A 23,587-nucleotide genomic window follows, 5' to 3' on the forward strand; every position below is an offset into this window, starting at 1 on the left:
GAGTAATCCATATTTTTCTTAAATGTAAATTAGCTGATAAGATCTATGGGCCGGACATAGATCTCTCTGAGAATTGGCCTCCAGAAGTTATTTTAAATGAAAGGGAGCGTTACCAGTGTGAGACATGTAATGACTGACAGTCTGCTCTCCTGATCTAACATGACATAAACCCTATATTCTGGGAAGAAATGCACTGGATCACTATTCTATCACCTGTAGTAATGTGATGAGTAATGTAAATGGCATAGTAATGGGCACATCACTGTATCAAGGTTACCAGCCGCAGTGCTAATGGTGGAGCATCCAGAGACAGACCTGGGCATAAAAGAATCAGCATACCCCATAAATACCAGATTTAGGGAGTGTGCATCAGTATGTGGAGCGTGATAGGTTCGTACTTGCCCAGCCAAGCACAGTAAGCATGCAAATGTGTTTCCTTAAGACCCATATTTTATTTTATAGGCAGGATTTTAACAGAAGGGTGCAGCCAGCAGTGTGCTTTTACTTGTCTATATATCTGTGCACTTTTAGTTACATATGTATCATAAATCGCACATCTGATGACCACATGAGAGGCGTTGCAGAAGTGAACAAAGGAATTCCAACAACTGTTATACAAAAGTCTGACAGCATCTCTATAGTGCCGCCAAAAAATGGGACAGTGAGCACCATGTAACGCTTATAGCGGGAGATGAGGCTGTAGGGCGGTGCAGGGAGAGCGACTGTTCCCACCGTCTGGTACCTAAGAAGCCCTAAAGGCCCCTTTGTCACGCTAGTGGGAAGGGAGCCTTTCATCGATTTCGCATTGGGATTCCAGATACTCAAGTTACCCCTTTGCATTAGACTGTTACATCCAGGGTACATTGGGGGTGTCACAAGCTTTCTAGACCCTGTACTACAGGTAGATCTGCTTTTCCTTGCTACCTTTCAGACAGTTTGTATGTCAGCATCCTTTGTAGTTCAGGCCTTCTCTTGATGAAACAGAAAGATCTGGATGAGCATTGCATAGGTCAGGCCTAGCGGGTAGTGGGAAATCAAGCTCATGTAAGGTAAGTGCATTCTCTGCGCCGGTAATAAATTATTGACAGCGGTCTTGGCCATAGAAGTATCCTGGAAATCCAGCCTGCCCAAACCTAACATTTTAACAAGCAGATCCCAGGGATGTCTGGTTCATCCACACAGCGTCCATCATTAAGAAATGACTTCCTCATCGCAAGACCATGTAAACAGTTTATCTACAAAATACAGATGGCCAACATTGCAGCCGACACAGGCCAGAATCCACATCTACCTTATCCCGTGAGCATTACCACAAAAGAACAGAAAGCAATGCTTGCATATGGATGGCAGGCAGGAGACAGCGCCAGGCATTACACTAGAGGGAGGCAGAGAGACGGGAACTGTCAGGAATAACACTAACAACGCCATAAAGGAAGGCTAGGGAACGTAGGAAAACTGTTGGCGGGGCAACATGTGTGCTTAGCACAATGCACAAAGTCCTGATAGACAAGACAGACAACAAGGTACTTGGGCCAAGGACTTGGTGACATCTGCCTTGTCAAGCTGCAGAATGGGGATAGGTTCCAAGTTGTGATCTAAAGGGCAGCGTCTATTATTCCTTCCACGTGTAGGATGGTGACTCACCTTGCTATAAGTATTAAAGAAGAAGACCTTGAAGGAAAGAACAGCGCAGAGTATTAGGTTTCATGCTCTAAGGGAACTTGTGTCTTCTCCTGATAAGCACAATATGGAGGGTCACACCAGGCTATGTCTACATGCAAATACACTGAGATACATGTTACACAACACGCCAAACTCAGTGGCCTAATGTTCCACTGTCTAGGAAAAAACAGCCCTGTGTACAATACTCTCCTACTTGTATGATGGGTCGGAGAATGAACAGCCGGGGAAAGTCATATGATATGATCCCCAGACATGTCTAACACTAGGAGCTTCTTCTGGATCCATACAGCAATACATAGGAAGACACTAGGCCCATAGGTTCAGTCCTCTGGTACAGCAATATACGGCACTGCTCACCCGCACAACAACCATTTTCTCCCATGTAATGGCGACACAGATTTCTGACCAATATCAGCCTACACTCTACTTAGGTCTGACATCACGATTACCACTGCGGCGGGTTATAGTCATCTGAGAGGGATGGCAGAGTGATAGGGGATAGCAGTTTTTTTTTTATTTCAGTATGATGAGAAAACATGGAAATTCATTTGTAGTTAAGAAATTGAATTGACCTCGATAAAATATCTGCATGTAATCAACCCAGGGTAATAGGGCTGACAGGCGGGTGGGTACTTGTTCATGCCCTCTGATTGGGGCGATCATATGATGACAGTGACTGTGCTATGTAAAATATGTATTATTAGGACGCCTGTCCTAGTGATAGACGGTATCACCACCCTTTACTCATAGCTTTGGAGCAATGATTCCCACCCTGTGCCTCTACAGCTTTTATGCAATGACTACGGCCATTACCTAATAGCCAGTGACAGCCATGGCATGCTGGGAGTTGTAGGTTTGCTGGTTTCGGATCAGTGATTTATACTACGAATGGAAATCACCTAAAAAGCATTAAAGTGTCTGTCCACTACCTAGACAATCTCTATTTTAAATAAAGTAGTTACCACTATAAAGTAATAAAAGTAAACACAAACTCACCTCCCACACCAGTGCCACTCCAGCAATGTTGGCACCGAGGCCTGTGCGGCACAATAATGCCACAAGAGCACTGCAGCCATGCCGCTATTGTACTGCTGCACTCTTACTTCCTTCAGATTTCGCACTAGTGGCAGTAGCAGCTACTGATTGGCTGCAGTGATCACGAGGCATAAAAATGTCATGTGAACCCCAGCAGACCTGGCGCCAACATCACTGGTACGACTGCAGTGCAGGAGGTCAGTATGTGTTTTGTTTTTTTTTATTATACAAGGGAGACTCGGTCATCCAAAAAGGAATTGTACAGATAGTGGACAACCGCTTCAAGGTGGTTGTCCCATAATTAAGATTTATCAGACCTATCCAGGTTGGTTATAAATGTATGATCTCCGCGGGTTCGGCCTCTAGAATTCCCACTGATTATGAGAACATATATGAATGGAGCGCCCCAACAAGATTTCTCCTGTGCATCCCCTCTACTCTCTACCCCAACACATCAGACTCTCACTTACCATGGAAACCTTCAAAAAGAACCTGAAGACTCATCTCTTCCGACAAGCCTACAACCTGCAGTAACCACCGCTCCACCATACTGCTCCTCGACCAGCCTTACCCTCACCTACTGTATCCTCACCCATCCCTTGTAGATTGTGAGCCCTCGCAGGCTGGGTCCTCTCTCCTCCTGTACCAGTAGGTGACTTGTATTGTTTAAGATTATTGTACTTGTTTTTTATTATGTATACCCCTTTTCACATGTAAAGTGCCATGGAATAAATGGCACTATCATAATAAATAATAATAATAATCTTGGGATCGGTGGAAATCTCAGTAGCTGGATCACCAGCTATTCTGTGGATACTGTAAGTGATATACTGTATGTTGTTTATTGGACAACTCCTGAAAAGTTTTCATGGAACTGAAACTTTCCCATGATGAAGGAAACCCCGGCTACAACTTTGCCCTGGGGTAATATAAGGCACTACAAAAACTTCCAGGCCTTGAAGAGGCGGCAGAAAACTTCTCCCAGTAAGGGATAGCTCATCCATTTGTTGCAGCTGTGGGTGGTGACATTTGTCCCTCATACTACACATGACACAGACAGACGAGTTCCTGCATTTCCCTGGCAATCTCCCACACATTACATAAGTCTACAAAGTGGAGAGTGCACTTCAGGAACACCCAGGAGGTTTTTGTTTTTTTTTCTCTGTAACGAAAATCCTGTGAGCAAAATGGCATACGGCAGGTAGTGGTCGGCGGACTCTGATCACCCAGTATGTGAGCAGTTAAAGTTCACCCTCTGGTGCAGAGTCCAGAGATAACTTTTAACCCTTTTTTGAGAACATAAAGAACTTTTTAGCAAGTTCTTTTTGGTCTATTCCTCCACAGACCTGATAAGTGGCCTAGAAGAGGTTGAACCTGATGGACTTTCTCCCTGTTTGACATTTTAGGTGGTTGGTGATAAGTAAAGCATATATAGCCTCATGGCTGTAAGTACAAAACATAGGCTGCTTAACCACTTCCTCACCAAAGGCGTGAGGCCCTTATAAAAAAAACCTGACCTTCCTGGCGTGCTTATCCTTACACAGGAGCCAATCCGAATAAGCAGAGCTGCAGTGTAAAGGCTGAGCCTTTGATCAGTCATGTCAATTTCAGGCTGCGCTAAACTCTTAGAGAAGGCTTAAAAAACAGCTAATATTATTAAAAGAAAAAGGCAAACACTAGCCACAAATGCTGATTCTTAAGTCCATAACTTTAGAAAACCCATTTTTATATACCCATTCAGGGAATTCTGAGTTAGTAGAAGAGAATGTCATGTTCAGGGTCCTAATATCTTGGCCAGAATGGAGAGCGGTTATAGAGTGTCTCTCGCTCTGGAGGACCTGTAATGACACAGACAACACATTGGGCAAAGTGTAATGTTTCATTTCCCCAGTGGTGGCGCTGCAGGGAAATTGAATACTTATGTTTTTCCCACAGATTACAGAAGATTGCCGGGATCAGGTTATTGTGAATGAACTCTTTTTACAAGTAGAGATAGTCCGACGCAGAGAATCCCTTTAACTCCCTACAGAATTAAATAAACTGGGTCTTCAATAAAAATGGAATAAATTCTGGCAGCAGCTTCTTTTTCTGATATAATACTATTAGTTCTCATCCTATTTCTCTTCAATTCTGAATATTTACTGGAAAGAGCTGAACTAAAGCTCATCGGTCTCTACTAAGCTAGCATGGAGGGTGCATTATAGAGTACCGACTGGCTATTAAAAGGATTATCTAAAAGTTTTTTTCCTAATTATTATATTTTGGGTTTCTGTAGGAAGGAATCCCTGTGTTGTGGTATTAATTGTCCTCACCTTTCCTCCAAAGGAAAAATAATGAGCATTTCACTGAATGATCAGAGGGAATATGGTGATGCCAATAGTCCTGTAACCTGTATTTCGCAATTTTGTGTCTGTGGTCAACACAAATAAGAGGACTAGAGCACAAGGCTAAATGGCGTAAATCCGAAGTGTTGGTGCTGAGAGGGGGGTAAGAATGACATGAGCAGTAACTGCAGCGGCACAGAGTGCTGGGAGGAGAAGGACCTCGGCATCTCTGCTATACAGACATTACAGAGCATAAGTAGTCATAATTGCAGCAGTTCCTTCCTGTGGTTAAATGCACAGTCATCGAGACAGACAATCTTCACGTTGTAAACTCTCTAATGAAGTTTTATGTGTAATGACTGGCCTACATACTGTCCCCATATGACCTTCCATTGAAAAAAAGGCTGTAGCTTGAAACCCCAGCTATTGGACACAACCGTTAAAGATGTAAGGCTATGTTCACATCTTGTTTTTGGATTCATTGGAGACTTACGTTGGGAATGTTCTCTTATGTATACCTTTGATGTGTCCATACGCCCCCATTCACCCAGCATATGCCAGAAGAGAGTCCTGTTGACATACGCTGGGCCAGTAGGCGTCTGCATACTGTCATTTTACCACTATATAGGATAACGTAGTCTACTATACTTTACTATGCAAAGGAACACAGAAAAACTGGAATCAATGGCTGACTTATCCTACGTAATGCATATATAATAATATGTGTTGGAACCGATGAAACAAGTCACTACTAAAAAAGGGCTTATTACACAGATCATTAAAGGGATTTTTCAGATTAAAGCACCACTCCAGTGTTTGGTTTTTATTTCAGCTCTGGAGTGGTGCTACTAATCTAAATTCCCTGAGCCTAGTATTATACTTACCAGCCACCTTCTTCAGCCATTCCCGCTACTCCAGTCCCACACCGCCATTTTGCGACCACAACTTCTGACTGACCGGAAGTCAGAGGTAATAGTCACAACCTCTAAGTCTATGAGAACCTCATTCAGGCCTAGTTCTGGCTCTCATAGTTAGCAGCTACCTCACTGTAAATTCTTAGGCCCAGAAGAAAAAAAGAAAATAGTACTGGATAACCCCTCTAAGTTCTTTAATAAGTGAAATTGCAATTTTGCAATATACTTGTTATTCAAAGTACTCTCCGATCTCAAGAATGGAGGGATTTTTTATTCCATTGTTTTCTGCTCAGTGCCTTAGTTACCAGATCTGTGTAGTCCATCAACGGTAGCCAATAGGATGAGAGCAGTGCTTACAAGCCCTTTGTTATAGAGCTTGTAAGCACTGATCTGAAGCTATCCCGATCAATGGATCTAGCCAGTTTCAGTGCCCCTTTGCTTCTCCGATGCAGCAGTGCAGAGGTATATAGCTACTTCAGCTTGCAGCATGGGAGCGTGCATATTTCAGTCTGGTTTGGCAACAATACTGTTGGTCCGAATTGTGAATTAATCAGGAATGCACCCACCAGCAAACAGGAAGTCGGGAGGCTGGAGAGCCATACTGTCCTGGAAATAAATGTTGTGATAATCCCAACAAAAATTATATTTTAGGCTGCATAAAGGATTCAGAAAATGATGGCTGCCATGTTTGCATGGGCAAATGATTGGGAATGGTCATTCAACCGATTATCATCCCATGTTAAAGGGTCTTAACAGAGATCAAAACGTGGCCACACAGAAAAGCAGTGGGTGGGCAGTCAATCATAATCTCACATTTCTCCTATGTCATACTTACATGGATCCAGTAAGCAGAGCTCTATGCTCCTATATGAAGGATTGTTCAGCTATATAAACTCTCCTTAATTTGGGGAGGTGTCATAGAGGGATCACGGAAGTCGAAGGTAAATTAGCTGTGCAGATCTAAGGAGATGTGAAGTGGCCACAGAGAGGAAGGTTTGCCCCAATTTGAGAGAAAGCTTTATGTCCAATTATCTAAGTATGCACTAAAGGATATCTACAGCTAACTACCAATGTCGCGCCACTACAAACATGGTTTATGGCCAAAACTCATACAATGGTAAATATAAGCATATTGACTAGTGTTGATCGAGCACTGAAATGCTCGAGTGCTCGGTACTCGAATTGAGCACGTTGGGCGCTCAGACGTGGCATAATGGAAGTGAATGGCAAACTCGAGCACTCGAATGGGGATCTGAGCACTCCAGCACCCTCCACGCGATACTCGGCACTGCTTGCTACTCGATCGAGCACCCCCATGCTCAATCGAGTATCGAGCAGTGCCGAGCACACTTGCCCATCACTACTAATTATCATCAGTAGTGTTATGTCTGTGATGGACCTGCATTTACTTTTACCCTACAAATAGAGATAAATTATTTAGGCATCCTTTGACCATCATCATCATGTATCTTAGCAATCCACACCTTTTCTCCTTATACTTTGATACTAAGTGTGTTGGGGGTCTCTCTCCGAGGTCCCTGCTGACTGCTTTATTTCTAGAACTCGCTTGTAATAACTTGTGACCTCCGCAGGACGTTAACTGTATTACTGAGCGAAAGCTGCAGGAGGTAATGGCCTAAAAGCAGGGGAGGAAGCAGAATAATAGAGCTGAATGTACGCTACAACCAGCGTGAGGATTCATCTGTTTCTGTAACTTTAGACCATCTGCCCAGTAGAGGTCCCCACAAGCAGCACACATCATCAAGAGCCTGGGACCCCACTAATGCATGGAAAATTAATTAAAGGAGATGTGTATAACTTCATTCTTCTTCCCTGTGCTACGGTAAACCCTGCAACCGCTGAAAATGAAATAGCAGCTTAACATCTGCTGCATTTGGCTCAAATACACGAACACCCACCAAAGTAAACTAGCCAACAAAAGCACGCAGCATGGTATTATGGTCAGCCCCAAAGTAGGGCAGCCAACCTTCAAGCTTGTTTACATGGAACTTTTCATTTGGAGAATGCACAAAAATATGCAAATATTAAAAAGGGGAGATAAACGATTTCATTCACTGAAAGATATAAATATCAATTTAACGGAGGTCTGTGCGGAATATCATGCTGGGAGCTCAGTTTCCCTATCAATGAGCCGACATTTGCACGTTAGGGAATGACAATTCTGTAGAATATCTCTGTGATCGGAATCAGTGATGAGGGTGACACTGATGGGAACATGTCCCACTGCTTCCCTGCAGCTTCCCAGAGACATACGGCAAGTAAGGTGGCCTTGCAGGGGAATTTAAAGGGGTTGTCTACTTCTACTTTGATTTAAATCTTAGAATAGGATACAAAAGAGTTAAAAAGAAAAAGAAGGAATAACTCATCCCCTGCCATTCCCATTCTGGCTCTCCCTGGTCCCCAACATTATTTGTACCACTAGGGAGCCTGCGGACGTGTAGTTCTTTCAGTAAGTGCATAGAAGAGGCTTAGGAAGACAAGTACTTGTGGGTGTAATTCATTTAAATATAATAATAAATTAATATTTCAGAGTCTGATGTCTGTAAGGAATTTTTCCACAGACAGTAAGTCACGTCCAGTCCACGTCCCAGACTTCGCTACCATATAATTCCTGTTCCTGGCATGATAAATCTGTTTCATTGACTAAGCATTTGGGAAGCAAAACAGCGGTACCAGTAATTACAGCCAAGCCATTTACCTCTTTTCATCTGGCTCTGACAAGCAGTCCAGCCCGCTAAGATTCTGGTCCATTCAACGTAATTCCATCCAGAACCAATCAGAAGAGACCAAGGCGGGCTCCGCCCCCAGTTGCCCGAAGTTCATGGGACACCGCCGTGTTCACATGGAGGCAGGTCCTACACCTTTCCCGGACCGACCATTCCCATCTCAGAGAGAGGGAATCATACAGATGGGGCCTGGTGTCCAGAAGGGGCCCCTGAAAAACAAGAATGAAGAGGACAAAATTGGGTTAAAGAAGGAAATATTGTTTGTCTGCATGGAAAATACGCTCAGTCATCACTTACAACATGGCGGTTACAAAAGGGGGTGAAATACCAATGCAAATAAGGGTGACACATGTCAAACTCAATGGACTCAAGGATATCCTGAAAAATTTGGGCGGTCCTGCAGCAGTATGTGGGAGTTAGTGGGCACGTATAAATAACATGGTCAATTTGCTCTCAATTGATACAATGGAAGGAACATGCTTCCTTGAAAATATGTTAAAAGCCGTCCTCTAACCGCTAATTCCAGCCTCTTACAGTTTTCCTACAGACTGAACATTCTTCACTACCGTCCTTTGTTCACATGCGACTTTAATGGTGGCTCTTTCCAGTACGACATAAATCTCCCTGTAATGTCTACTAGATGGTTCTGTGACTGCCCCCTGTATTATTTTCTTCAGACCATATCCCACTGCCTCCCCCCTCGTCCAAGATGTGAGCACTTGGGGGGCAACGTCTGGACTAACCGCAGCGCCTGCTTCAACATAGAGCTTCTGCTGTAGCCAGAGAAATATGCGATGCATTCCCCTTAGCAATTAGGGAAAGGTCACATAATGTACAAGACCACATCATCTCTTAAAGGGGTTCTCTGCACTCAGGTAACACTGTTTAAAAAGCCTTATTTGATTATTTTAGAGTAACAGAGGAGAATCTCTCATTCAGGAATATGTGACACGTCCATTCCTTCTTCAACATTTAATGCAAGGTTTCCCCAACGATAGTAACCGGAAAGACAGTCATTGTGTGACCCAGAGAGAGCAGTGGCAGCCCAAACTGCCCAACTATCTAAATGGCAGGTTCATTTACCAAAAGCTGACCACAGACAAGATTAGCTCCAGATCTGATCGGTTCACTACAGTCTTTCACTGAAGGGATGACATTTTTTAAAGGGATCCTGACAGCTGCTTCATGCTGCCTAAAACAAAGGCAGCAAGGATCAGAGCCTGGCAGCACAATTGGAGCCAGGTATATTTTTCTCTGAAACGCTCCAGCATTTAAAAAAAAAATATTCCTGGCCGCAATCATGCAGCCAGGCTCTGATTCATGCTGGCAGTGGTTTGGGCAGCATGAACCAGCTGTCAGGATCCCTTTAAAGAAACAATAACTTTAATTATTGGACTTTATGCATAAACTGTTTCAGCTTTTGTCTGCAACTATGGGATATCCATCTGTCTTTTCATTTATTATATATGATAAAATGCTTTGATTGTACCTTTTGTCTGTAACAAAGGTTATTTATAATTAAAAGGGTTGGGACAAAAGTCTGCCGTCGCTTTATGTGACTCCAGAGTGCCGGTGTAAGCGCTGTGACGATTCCCAGTGTTCCTGTGCTAGCTGGTGGTCACGTGACTGCATGTATGCCTTGTCTCATGCCGACTAGACTTATCCGGCTTCCCTCAATTCACTCTACAGAAGTGAACAAGTCTAGTTGGAATGTGACAGCAAGCATGCAAATTGCATACATGCGAGCAAGTGACCGCCGAGTAGTGCGGTGAATACTGAAGAATTATATCACAATTTGGGAGTCTGCAATAATGTAAAGTGACTGCAGACTTATGTCCGAAACATGGACAATCCCTTTAAATCTAATATTCACTATGCCTATATTAAGAGATGTTGGTGGTTCAGGTTTACAGACATTTAATATATATAGCCATACACATATGCAGCCATTCACACAAGTTACTGCGGCATATACGCATACATCCACCACCATTATTAGACGTATCCAGACCTATAATGGTGAACTGAGAGAAAGCAGGACTTCATGATACAGTAGAGTGTAGAAATGCTGCTTGTTCAATTCCCTCTTCCCTCCTTTCAATCACTCGGAAAGAAGTCTGGTCCCATGCCCATGTCACACAGCTGCCAGGGCCTACTCCTGTTACCTGGCAACCAGGCAGCCTGGACGCCACCAGAGGGATCTGTCTCTGTGAACCTTTTCTGTACCTCTGGCGCTCTGCCCTTTATGCCCTGTGAAACCACATACATAATGAACTTAACTCAAATGTTGCCAGTGAGAAAGAGGAAGCCTGGCATGACAAAATCACTAGCGACATTTGCATTGATTTGGACAGACGAGATAAATGCTGATTAAATTGGTGTCGTATTCTGCCTAGCCATCATTAGATCACGTAGACCCCCCAGACAATGGCCGCAGCATGCCACAAATACCTCCGCACAATGCTGCTCATATTCAAGCCATGGGAGATTCTCTCTTGCCTAGTATTGAAGTCAATATCTGTGTATTTCCCTGTGTTGTTCGCTATTTCTTACTAAACTCTTCAGAGACTTGGCAAATACTCTCAGAAGAAACCCATGTGAAATTAAAAAGACGGGCAGGAGGAGGTACAGACAGTGCAGGAGCCAAGCGGCTTCCCTCTGCCAGACCCACTGGGCTACTGAACAATCTGGCCTCTTTGTAAAGACATTTGAAGGGGGGGGGGTAGGAATCCCACATGTGGGATAGAGGATTTGGAGAATTAAAGAGGAGAGGAACGAAAGGCGCAGAACCCCACATAGAGACTCCAGTCTGCAACAGCTTGGAGCCAACACTTTGTATGGATCAGTGTGAGGAGGGAAAGCAAATGATTGCACGAGCCGCCCTATAAAATGCCATCTACTCCATGCTCATCATAATAAATGGAAGTCGCCATTTACATAGATAGTAGAACAAACAGTTAATCATATTATGTATCTCTGAATCTCAACATAGTTGTTTATGTGGTAAAGAACACATCACAAGACATTTTCTAAAACCCCTTTAACATGTGATCCCTGAGGGCTGATGGTTGTGCCTGCAGTGACTGAAAGCTGGTTAGCCCCCTCTATTTACACATAACCTATAGATAAGCATGACTTAGCTGCCCTCGTCCTTCACAACAAATTAAAGCTACTTTGGATCCAGTCTAACACGTCCATAAACTGTTCTGATTCATGTGGAATATGACATGCTAACCATTCTTTTTAAATGAGAGGTTCCTCTTTATTAATTTTCTGCCAGTACTATAGGTGTTGTAGCTTCCTTCCCCCCATCCCCCTTCAAGCATTCACCATGATAATCCAATTACCAGCCCTGAATGGAAAGCTTGCCTCAATTTAATGCCTATATGTAGTATAAGGCCACTATCAGTATTTGGTCAGTATTTTTTCTCAGGAGTGGAAGCCCAAACCAGGAGTGGGTGATAAATGCAGAATTGGTGACTTGTTTCTATTTTACCTTTTCTCTGATTGTTCCTCACCTGGTTTTGGCTCCCACTCCTGAGAAAAAATACTGAACGAATACTGACTAAATACTGATAGTGGGGCCGTGGCCTTACAGACAGAGAGACAAAGACCTGCCCTCACTTCCTATATTCCATATCGGCATGTCTGCTGATAAAGATGGATGACACCTACCAACAGGCAGAGGACAGCAGCTTAGACAGAAGACACATCAAGTGTTGGCACTTTGGACTAATTTGAGGAGGGGGAGGATAAAACACCATTATTTTTTTAATAAAGTGATTTGCAAATTGTCTATTTAGCACATCTATTTTATTTTTCTAAAAGTACAGTGACCATTGTATGCCTAAATGGATATAAATATTAGGGAATAAGAGTCGACTTTTGTCCTTTTTCTCTATGGAAATCTAGTGAGTTAAACTCTGTACCTCTTCTCCAAGCGGCAAACATTCTCCAAGATTGAGGAGTCCAGGGGCTCAAGAACCCTTGAGTCTATTTTGGTTCTCTACAAGACTGCTTTCAGATCAACATCTATTTGCTTTCTGTTGATTTTCTTATATCAATCACTCTACTTAATACTTTTTTTCCTAGTCTAGTGAGATTTGTTAAAATTCTTTAAAACTAAAAAGGAGAACACAAAAAGAATAATCGCTCCCTCCATGTGTTCCCTGTATCTAGACAAGCCTGCCAGTGAGAATAAGGATCAGGCAATGGTAAATGGCAGCAGACTCATTTGTACCCCCCGTTTGTTTTTTTTTTTGCTATTTTTACCCTCATTGAATTAGCTTTCAAAAGTATCAACAACATCTTTCTAGGTGAACATGAATTAATTTGGTTTTTTTTGCTGCCAAATTCACTGTCATTTGTTGCTGAGGATGCCCGGCTGGCACACATACAAGTTCTTAATGAAGGACAATTAGTCGTTTAATGAAAAGGTCTCTTCAAAGGCAGCCCATAAACCCTTAGTCTGAGAAAATAATCCCCCATGTGTGGTAGCTGTAGAACTAAAAGCCATGACACTAGGCATCCCTGGCGTAAAGTGTGGCTTGTTGGCCAGTCCCTTTATGCAGGATGAAGCCAATGCTATGATTCAATTATTGTGTTAAGTATAAAGAATAAAGAAAAAACTACACCCTGAAATTAAAAGGGACTTAGAATGAAGACATCTACAGAAGCCAGTAAAGAAGTAAACTAGTGTGTGCTAGGGACTTCCAAAGTCTAGCGGGGAGGAGTTGTACTTAAAGGGAACCTATCAAGTTGGATAACGTTATTAATTTGCAGATTTTTGGTTAATAGCGTTAGGAAGGTGCCCGTCAGCTGTACTTAAAGTGTAGCAACTGGGAAAAAAATAATTTTCTTCCTCCTGTGAGCCGCCGGCTGTCAGTCATACAGATGTGCCACCGCGGCTACAGTCAACGATCACAGCACTGTGAGCTGCGGCTGTATGCACGCCCCAACACTTTGACTGACTGTGCATCAGTGCACAGCCAGCTGTCAGTCAAAGTGTCGGGACATGCTTACAGACGCAGATCACAGTGCCTGTATAACTGAAAGCTGGTGGGTGTCGGGAGGAGTAAAGTTAATTTTTTCCCGGGTGCCGTATATTTAGTACAGCAGCCGGACACCCTTCCAATGCTATTAACCTGCAAATTAACAATATATCTTCAGGTTAATAACATTATTGAACATGACAGGTAACCTTTAATGCCTAAAAAATTACAATGGGAAGGAGCATGTTCATTTGCTGCTTTCAGACAATCCGCAATGATCAGAACACTCCAAGTAACAGTAAACTAATTGGTTCATATGGTAGTAGATTACTAAACTCCTCACAAAAATCTATTTAAAAAGAACCTGTCACAAGTTTCACGCTAATCACTGAGTAAATTTGTGCTGTAATTTATGCCAGTTTCTGGTGTAAATTAAATTAAATCTGTCTGAAAAAAGGAGGTTCACTGCTTTCACTAAGTCACACCCCATTTTGAACAGTGTGACGGAAGATGTGAAAAACTGGAGTGTACTAAAATTTGTGACTTCTTTCTTTTGGCCTAAGGTCGATAATAAAATCCTCCTATTTTTTTATAGAAAAAGAAATGAGTACAGAAAGATGAGATCAGGGTCGTAGAGGGTGCATCAGCCATCTCAGTTTAAAGGGGAACCATAGATGGCCTGCACCATTTAAAAAAGAAAGCAGAAAGAAATTACGGTATCTCTCCATCAGTAATAAAAGTCTCAGTTTTATTACTTTGACTTATCTTTATGATAGTTTGCTCTATCCACCCCATGTACTAAGGTCTTGTTACATTTCTTAAATGTTGTGCTCTTGTCTCAGTCAACCTCCTGTACTAAGGTCTTGCTACTAGTGATGAGCGAGCGTGTTCTGTTAACCTTTTCGACGAGCATGCTCGGGTGCTTGCCGAGTATCTTCAGCATGCTGGGGTGTTATGTTTTTGTCACTCCATACTCATGATTTGTGACTATTTGACAGCTTTAATACATATGAGGAATGCCTAAGAAATAAGCATTCGTCACATGTATTAAAGCTGTCAAACAGTCGCAAATCATGAGCATAGAGTGAGGAAAACATAACACCTGAGCACGCTGAAGATACTCGGAAAACACCCGAGCATGCTCGTAAATCTCGAGTAACGAGCATGCTCGCTCATCACTACTTGCTACATTTCTTAAATGTTGTGCTCTTGTTTCAGTCACTCATTTGTAAACTGGCCTGATGAAGGTGCCACTGTGCTCCGAAAGCTTGCAGATACAGCTTTTCAGTTTATACAATAAAGGTATCATTCCTAGAATACCTTTTGTCTTTTTTGGACATGAAAGTATTTATAAAGGCTGAGGTGGAGAAGACAGATTATGGAAGTTATGCTTTCACCTGACTTAGAAAGTATGAGCTATCAGTGTACAAGGAGGCAGAGATAAGGCAGACTGTCTCTCACAAAGCAGAAAGGTCAAGGCGAGAATCTTTAGAAAGAGAAAGACAAATAGAGGAGATGAACATGAACAATAGCTTGAGAAGAACATCTACACCATGAAGGACAGACAAGAACATAGCAATTGTGCTTCCATCTACAAGGACAGGAAAACTGTGAATCATAGAATACATTCTCCGTATGTTCTCCCACATTTAGTTGCTGGGGCATAAAGACAAGATATTGTAGGGTAATACTTGACGCCAGTATCACATGATCAAGAGTGCAAAAAACACTTCCAAACTCCTTCAACTTTCATTAAAGGATTTCTCACTGAAAAAAAACTTTTAATGCAGGCCTGAAGTAGCAGATAAACAAGTAACTAATGCGCTTGTAGAAGTGCACAAAGATCCACACATGTCCCTGTTTTTACAAACACCCCACTTTTGTCTTGTGCTAAATACAAGAGCGTTTCCTGTGTTGGCACGTCATCAGGGAAGTGTATGAAGGGTGCTGGCTAACTGCTTATAGAAGGGGGCCTTCTATCTCTATGCATTGGCAATGAGAAGGAAGGGGGCAGGCTTTGCTACTGAAATAATCAGTCAGCCAGCATTGATGACAAGTCAACTCAGGAAACTTTCTTTTCAGTCGACTCGAGCACAAGTCTGAAGTGATGGTGCCAGGACCTGGTAGCACCGGATCAGCAGCAACTACTAGTGGAGCACAAATAATTATGCACTTCACTGGGACTTGCTGTGAAGCTTAAGGAAATTGCAGGCAGTACCGCTTGCCACACTAGCGCCCCATACACATCACATGGAAACACAGTCTGAAGTAGAAGATACTTAAAAAACCTACTTACTATTCAATGTCAAGACTAGGCAGGGGAGGCATGGTTCGGATTTTCTACAGCACTCCCTAGGCCTCTACAGCACCCATTTTGGTAAAAGAGTTAAAGGGACACCCATCTGCAGATGGAGGCAGTTGATTGCAGCAGAGGACATTAGTTATGGTGACTACACATTAGAAATGTATAGTCACATTGAATGTTGGGGTGGAGGATCGCTTAAAGGGGCATATTAAATTTGGGACAGTAACAAGACTTACAGAATCTGCATATCTCATGTAGTTTAAAGAGTTTGAGCACAAAGTTTCTTTAATACCAATGAAGCGGAGGAACAGGTATTTTCAGGTAGGGTGCAGCTAAACAAATAAGAGGGCCCGAGCTCTGAATGTGTCCCTCAATACTCCCCCGCAGAGCTCTTCTGGCTGTATCTATGGTTACTGCCGTGTTTTGCCATGTAAGTGTGAGTCAGAACACAGGTGATAAGTAGCAGAAAAGAGGAATGAGCACAGAAAAGTTACACTGTATCAAGAAACTGTGATGTGTGTCGAGACGTTCGAAAGAAGGGATCAAAATCATAAGTGTGAGTAATGCTTGAGAGATGTGGAGAAACAAGATAGCACAGGGTAAACCGGAGACAAATGGATGACAAACTATGCTAAGCAAAGACCTAGCTATATGCAGGTTGACAAATAAGCTGCAAATGTAGAAAAAAAAAAACATTCTATACAAAGATATATGAAGAAGATGCAACATTGTGGACAACATGACATCAGTCATTTTTAGATGGTAAAACCTAACGTATACCTTTCTAAATCTAGGTTAGGTAACTCAGTTGCAGATTTTTCAATTTTTATGTGCTGCACTACATTTTCTGTTAAAAACATCATAATATAAACCTGATAGACCCCATTAAAAGTTAATGGGTCCGTCTGGCGTGGCACTGATGATATCTGATGTAATAAATTAGTCCATTGTATGAATTATGTTTTTCTCTAATACGGAACAAAATAACAAAATTCATTTGTGTAAGATCCATCCCAATGAGTGCACTGAATGAAAAAAAAAGCAACACTGTCGGGCGGGATGATAATTCCAACTTCAGACATCCACAATGCAGCCACATTTTAATATCGGCATGACGTCACTTGCGGAGGTGGCACTGGTCTCTGATTTTGCTGCTGGGTATTCTTCTTACAATACGCACTGACAGTGCACTCTATTGCCGGCTCGTTACTTCTGATCAGAGCTGACGAGTGAGCGCACTGTCACTGTGCATATTGTATACTGCACAGTGAAAAAAATGTACTGAGCACACTTTGGAATTGGCAATTGGAAAGGATGTTACTGATGACGCTTCATTTCAACAAGGGGGCGGAGGCTGTGGCAATGATCTGATGTCTCGTTTGACGAAGTTTCATCAAGGAGGAAGTAGTAAAAAAATATAAAGCAGTTAGAGTAGTGATGGAATGGTGAGGGACTTTTTAATTAAAGTATATGAGAAAGGAGATTAGATTATTACATTAAATATATATGCATTTGGGATTAAAATACATGTTTGTTTTGGACCACCCCTTTGATGTTGCATTCAGTTCACACTTTTAATGGCGTGCTTCAGACTTTTACATTTTATTTTTAGAATTTTGTGAGGATAAATGGTGCAGTCTCCACCACTATTCTTGCCATCAATATTACCAAAGCCCCAATGGATCTCAATGCATTCTATCAGGATTCGCTAAGCAAAACAAACTAAAGTAAAATAAAGTAAGTAAATTAAATAAATCACATTTATAAATCATTGACAAAGCAAAAAAAGACATAACTTATAACTTGTAAGGAATGCAACCAGCTAGTCTTCAGCTTAACATACGACTTAAAAAGCAACAAAACCCGTCTACATAAGGCTCGGCGAAGTGGATGCCCTACTCCTTGTAGTACTGCCCGCATCTGCTCCACATATGAAGACAGCTGCGGTACGAGAAACCACATTATGTAAAGATTATTATGCCAAAGTTATTTCTGAAATTATTCTATTCCCCTGTCCTATGTGATTTTGTAACCATGTAGGAAAAAGAAGCTAGCGTCGTCAACAAGGCGGCTAGAACAGCTGTCATTGGAGCAATTACTCGGGTAAGAGATATTCGTCATATTCTGAAATAGTATCTGACACTTTAACTGAAACCATGGCTGAATTCTTTAAAATAAATAAATAAATCGCAAATTAAAGTGGCAAATGATGAAATATTCAGTTTTTACCCTTCTGCATTCATAGTGTAATTAGATGCAAACAATGTGCAATACTATTAGAGAAAGGCTGGGTTTACAAAGAGTGATAAATGCCTCAATCAGATGAATATCCTAATAAGATTGTACCCTTTCTGGCAAAAGAAAGCACTGTTATTCCCCATAATGGGGATTCCCATCAAAATTTCTGTGTACATGCCACCATCGCAGACATCAATGTGATCAGATGAGAATGAAGCAGAGATAATTAGGGGTCTGATTATTCCGCCTATTTATAATGATTGTTCCTGCAATCCAACGTTCTCTGCTGTCAGTAAATATTAGGCACAGCAGTGTGAGAACATAATGGGGTAGATTAACAAAAAAAAAAATTTATAGAGGAGTTGATAATAACCAATCAGGTTCCAGATCTAATTTCCGTTTTTTTTTTTGTCTGGTATTATTGATGACCTTCTTACTTTTCGCATGCACTAACGTTACCTGACAGAGTATCCTACTCTGTTCTCCAGAGCTTTCCATTGATCATGGTCATGCACAAGGAGATCTTCCAGTCGTATTTGACCAAATGTAAATGTCACATAAGACTGAAAAAATTCAGCTACTCATTGATATCAGATGCTAAAAATGATTGCATCCAGTAAATCTTAATTTGTAAAGACAACAGTTTATGGTGGGGCATTTTGCAGTGGTACCCCCCCCCCCTCTACAGCAAATAAAGGGGTATTCTGGTCTACAAAAACTTTCCATTTGATGGATGGTAATCATTGGGTCATTGTGGATCTCATTTTTAGGACCTACACAAGAGGTCCAGAGGAGGCTAGATGAATGGAAAGGAGCAGCCAATCATGCGCGCATTATGCCATTCTATTCAAAATCAATGTCACTGGCTTCAATGTCACTCCCATAGACAATGAATGGAGCGGCAGGGAGCATGTGCCACCATCCACTTCATTAACTTCTCCCGGTCACCCATTCTAGAGTTTGGTGGTGTTCCAGGAAAGAGGACCCATTCCCATCTAATGGTTATCACGGGTGGATAGGTGATCAGTTTTTGTGTTCGGTTCATGTACAATCTGACAACTTTTTTTTGCCTCTATATGGATGTAAATGTGTGTGGAGGAACAGTAGGGCACTATATAAGTCAACAGATGACCTTTTGGAACTTCATGTAACTTAGAGTGGGCCATGTACATGAGGCTGTTGTATTTTGTCAAGTCCTATTGAATTAGCAAGTTAGACTTTCCAAGTTCAACGTCTTAAATGAGATTTTTTTTCCCCATTTTTCACAAATAAGGAAAAAAAAGCTTTAGTTTATCCTCACTGTGCAGTGAGGATTTTAGAAGAAGAGTAAGGGTTAAGGTCCAAGTGAGCTCCCTGTTCAGACAGAAGAGGCGAAGTGCATTACAGCCTATAACTCATTGCGCAGTCTGAACTGCAGGACATTAAGGGATCAATGAGAGTCCCACGAGGAAGGGAGGAAGAAAATCAGCAGATAATAGGGGAGGAGGCCCCTCTTACTGAACCCAGCAATGGAGCAGCAGCAGCAAAGAGGAGCAAAGGATGTGTACTATATTATTCTATGTAAGGCTGGTAGAACTGAAGTAGGTTTGGTCTGTTGCCATTGGACAGACCATTGTTTTGGCCTGTGGGTAAGATGGATGGAGAAGAACACAGCTTTTGACTGAAAAAAAGGGGATCACAGAAAGTCTATGCACAAACACCTCCAAAAATTAGGGACTGATGGAAATGTATAACCCTTACCACTGCCCTAGTGCAAACAGAGTTTCTGGTTTGGCTTCTTATCCTAAGTCATGTGGCAAGGCTCGTTAAAGGGTAAATATTGACTTCAAAGATGGATATAGCCAATAGGTGGCACTAGAGTTCAAGTCTGTGAAGAGACTATTTGCATATCTAAAATCCCCAGACATTAAGGAGCAACTAGCCATAATGCCATAACCTTTTTCTCTTTACCCCTCAAAAAAACCATGCCATGATGCTTGACAGCCAGACTGTAAGAAGCCAATAAGGAGCACTATATAAGACAAAATATAATGGCAGATCCATAAAATCATGTAGCCACTTAACTTACTAAACTGGTAAAGGGGGCTGAATGTTCTTATTCCTGGGCCATCATTAAGGACGAAGTCTAATCGAAGTCACAATAAAGATGGCGGTAGTGTAGACGGGGGTGCAGCAACAGAGGCATATTAACAGACAATATAAAGCAGCAGTAACTGGCTGCAGAACAAGAAGGGGTCAGCTGGATTTAGGACTGCAGCTGCTCTCCCTATCCTCTTTCCTGCACTAATTCCTCATTATCATGGAGAGCACAGGCTATGCCACGCTGGCGACCACTTTAGTACCATTTTCATCATTGAACATACATGAATAAGAACATGCAATTCATCAAATGCATTACTTATAAGGAAAAACACACTAATCCCATAGGCATGGCATTAATCACAAGATTACCTCTCCGTATATCTCACTATGGGACTGTGGGAGAGGATGTACCTGTGCTATCTACAGAAGTTTGAGGGTAGCGGGAAGGGAAGAATCATGGCCTCTCTATAGCTAGATCTGTAGCGCTGTAGATGAATCTGAATGATCATACATAGAAATAAATGTCATTTTAGCGTAGGATGAGAACTGGCTCTGCCGTACCATGCATGTATACTTGTAGAGTTAGTGTCAGACACTTCTGTATCCGCCCTGTAAATATGTACTGTCTGTCTGGGTTGTAAATAAATGCCGCAGGCTTTGATACCATTAGGTGTACAGCCATGCATTGGTATGAGGCTGGCAGTGCCCAGCCCCATGCTAATCATCTATAAGACTAACTGTGTCAACTGTGAACACAAGAATGGGTGTATTGGGGTGTGAGATGTTGGCTGGCAGGGTGCCTGTCGGAGCTTCGAGCACACACTGGTGTGGGGTATGGGAGACAACACTGAGCTATAAATACGCATATGTGTGTGAGGGGGAGGCTGGCACTACATCCGTCTGATCCATGAATACATGTAATGGTGGGTAAGTGAGGAAGGAGACATTACTGTTATAAATACAGGCTGGTGGGCACACCTCTGTCGGCTGAGAAAACATGCATACTGCCAAGTATTGGGAAAGGGACAGGAGACAGAAGGTATATGTGGTGGTCATGCCGTAGTCTGTGCCATGGATGCATGCAATGGTGCAATGTGGTGTAGTATATTAATGAGTATTCCTCTTTCTAATCTGTAGATAAATGTAATCGTAAGTCATATATTGGGGGTGGGTAGGGGTATGATCATATGTATTACTATGTGCTGTATATAGTGGGGGTCCTCTTGTTTTGCTATGGAAGTATACATGCAAGTAATGGCATGGGAATATAAATCTCTTTCTATATAATGAAAGTAAGGTAAGCCGGTGTCCAGGATAAAATCTTGAATTTATTGTGTCCATTTAAAAACATAACGATTGGTTCCACAAACAGGAGATATAGACTTAGCTTACGCGTTTCAGGCACAACTGGCCTGGGCTATTACTAAGGGCTAATTGTGCCTGAAACGCGTAAGCTCAATCTATATGTGGAACCAATTCAAAGTGATGCAATAAACTGAAGATTTTATCCTGGACGCTGGCTTACCTTCCTTTCCTTGTGTTTCATTGCCTAGCAAGCAGCCGTGTGACCAGCATCGGGGCATATCTCTACATATGGACAGTGGGGTGGTGAACATCTCTGCCTGTGCCGTATATTCTTGTCATATTGGAGCAGGATACCGCTGAATGCATAAAAGTAATGGCGCACTGTTGTATAGTGGCGCGGTGGGGGGTTAGCATACGTGTAATAGGGTGCTGGTGGACAGACGGCGTAGCTGGTGATGCCAATGTTATGCTCCGAATACAAGTAATGGTGTATCGGCGTGTGAGGGTGAGGCTGGCACTGGTTCCATACTGGAAATGTGACACTGTCTCTGGAAGCGTATTGAGGCGAGAGGCTGGCAGCTGCACAGTGTGTGTTTACACAGACATTACCACGGACGGGGGAACTACCGCTAATATAGCATGAGCTGGAAAAGATGGTTGAAGAGGGAAAATAGAGATAGGATGGCGGGGAGGAGAGGAGCTCTAGAGACAGCGCAGGAAATGTAGAGGAGGGAAGAGGCGGTAAAGGTCCAGATGAAGGAACAAGGGAATTATGGAGGATGCTCGAATTAACTTTATTAACCCAATAAGGAGAAAGATAAAATGAGGATGGGGAATGTAACCGAGAACGAAGGAGGAAATTAAAGAGACAGACGAGGAGGAATAAGACAGCTGGAGATCCACAGACACTGCAAGTGTCAATCTGGTTTATAGCAATGTCGGTCCATAATAGAACCCAGAAGGCGCAGGATAGGACGGAGGGAGGAAGCAATACAGGGTAAATTAAGAGATAACGGAGAAAGGTGGGGAAGGAGAAGAGTCACAGAAAGTATAAATGAGTAAAAGTGAGAGAGGAGTCTATGAGGGAGGGAATCTGGAGAGGGTAATGCCAAGCACAGGCGAGAAACATGGCAGAGGAGGATGGCGTGATAGGAGGGAGAAAAGACAAGTAGACTAGGGAAGAAATGAAAAGATGAGAAGTAGAAATGGATCAAAAAGAATGAAAAAAAAGGTGCTAGAAACTACCGAGAAGAGATGGAGATGCCACGAAGGGAAAAAAAAGGAAGTGGCGAGAGGACAAAGAAAAATGTGGAAAAAAAAGAGGGAGACGGGATTGGATTAGCGAACAAGAGTGATGGTACCAGAGATAATGGGAGAAAGAGAGACATCCATATTGATGGAGTGTGAAAGCGAGCCAGAAAGGATAAGATATATGGCAATGTGCCCCACACTCTCCTCCCTGCTCCCCACAGTCACAGAGCCGCAGGACGAACCCCTCCCCTGCTTTCTGCACTATTGATAAATACATTAGTATGTGCGGGATACGAAGCAGCTGCAGAGCTGGCAGAGCAGGGGTTAACCCTGGCACTGCCGCAGAACATGGGAACGACTGGCTAAGGCGGAGCGGGTTGTGCCAATATACTGCGGACCAAAACGGGTTAACAGCTTGAGCCTTACCTTCCAGCTCCGACTTCCACGTGGTTCATTATGGAGACTTCTTGGAATCAACAGCTGCTTTGTGTTTGCTGCATTAAAATGAGACAAGTCTGCAACTCACTGCTGTATGTACGATAAATGGATGGATGGATGATGATATATAGATAGATAGATGATATATAGATAGACAGATACAACTAGCTAGATAGATAGATGATATACAGATAGATAATAGATAGATAGATATGGGATAGATAGATAGATACAAGTACATAGATAGACAGATAGATAGATAGACAGATAGATA

General features: G+C 42.4%; 1 protein-coding gene across 2 annotated transcripts in view; it reads right to left on the reverse strand.

Moving 5' to 3' along the window:
* The window catches only part of THRA (thyroid hormone receptor alpha), a 168,020-nt gene that overhangs the window by 59,614 nt on the left and 84,819 nt on the right, over window positions 1-23,587 (reverse strand). For both annotated transcript variants that reach the window (XM_073683385.1, XM_073683384.1), the window contains exon 2: window positions 8,676-8,912. In XM_073683385.1, the coding sequence (XP_073539486.1) occupies window positions 8,676-8,728 (53 nt within the window). In that variant the 5' untranslated portion in view covers window positions 8,729-8,912. The remainder of the gene's footprint in view (window positions 1-8,675; window positions 8,913-23,587) is intronic.

Source organism: Phyllobates terribilis, unplaced genomic scaffold, assembly GCF_046119375.1.
Source record: "Phyllobates terribilis strain yellow unplaced genomic scaffold, ASM4611937v1 Scaffold_5__5_contigs__length_657084704, whole genome shotgun sequence".
NCBI classification, from domain to species: domain Eukaryota; kingdom Metazoa; phylum Chordata; class Amphibia; order Anura; family Dendrobatidae; genus Phyllobates; species Phyllobates terribilis.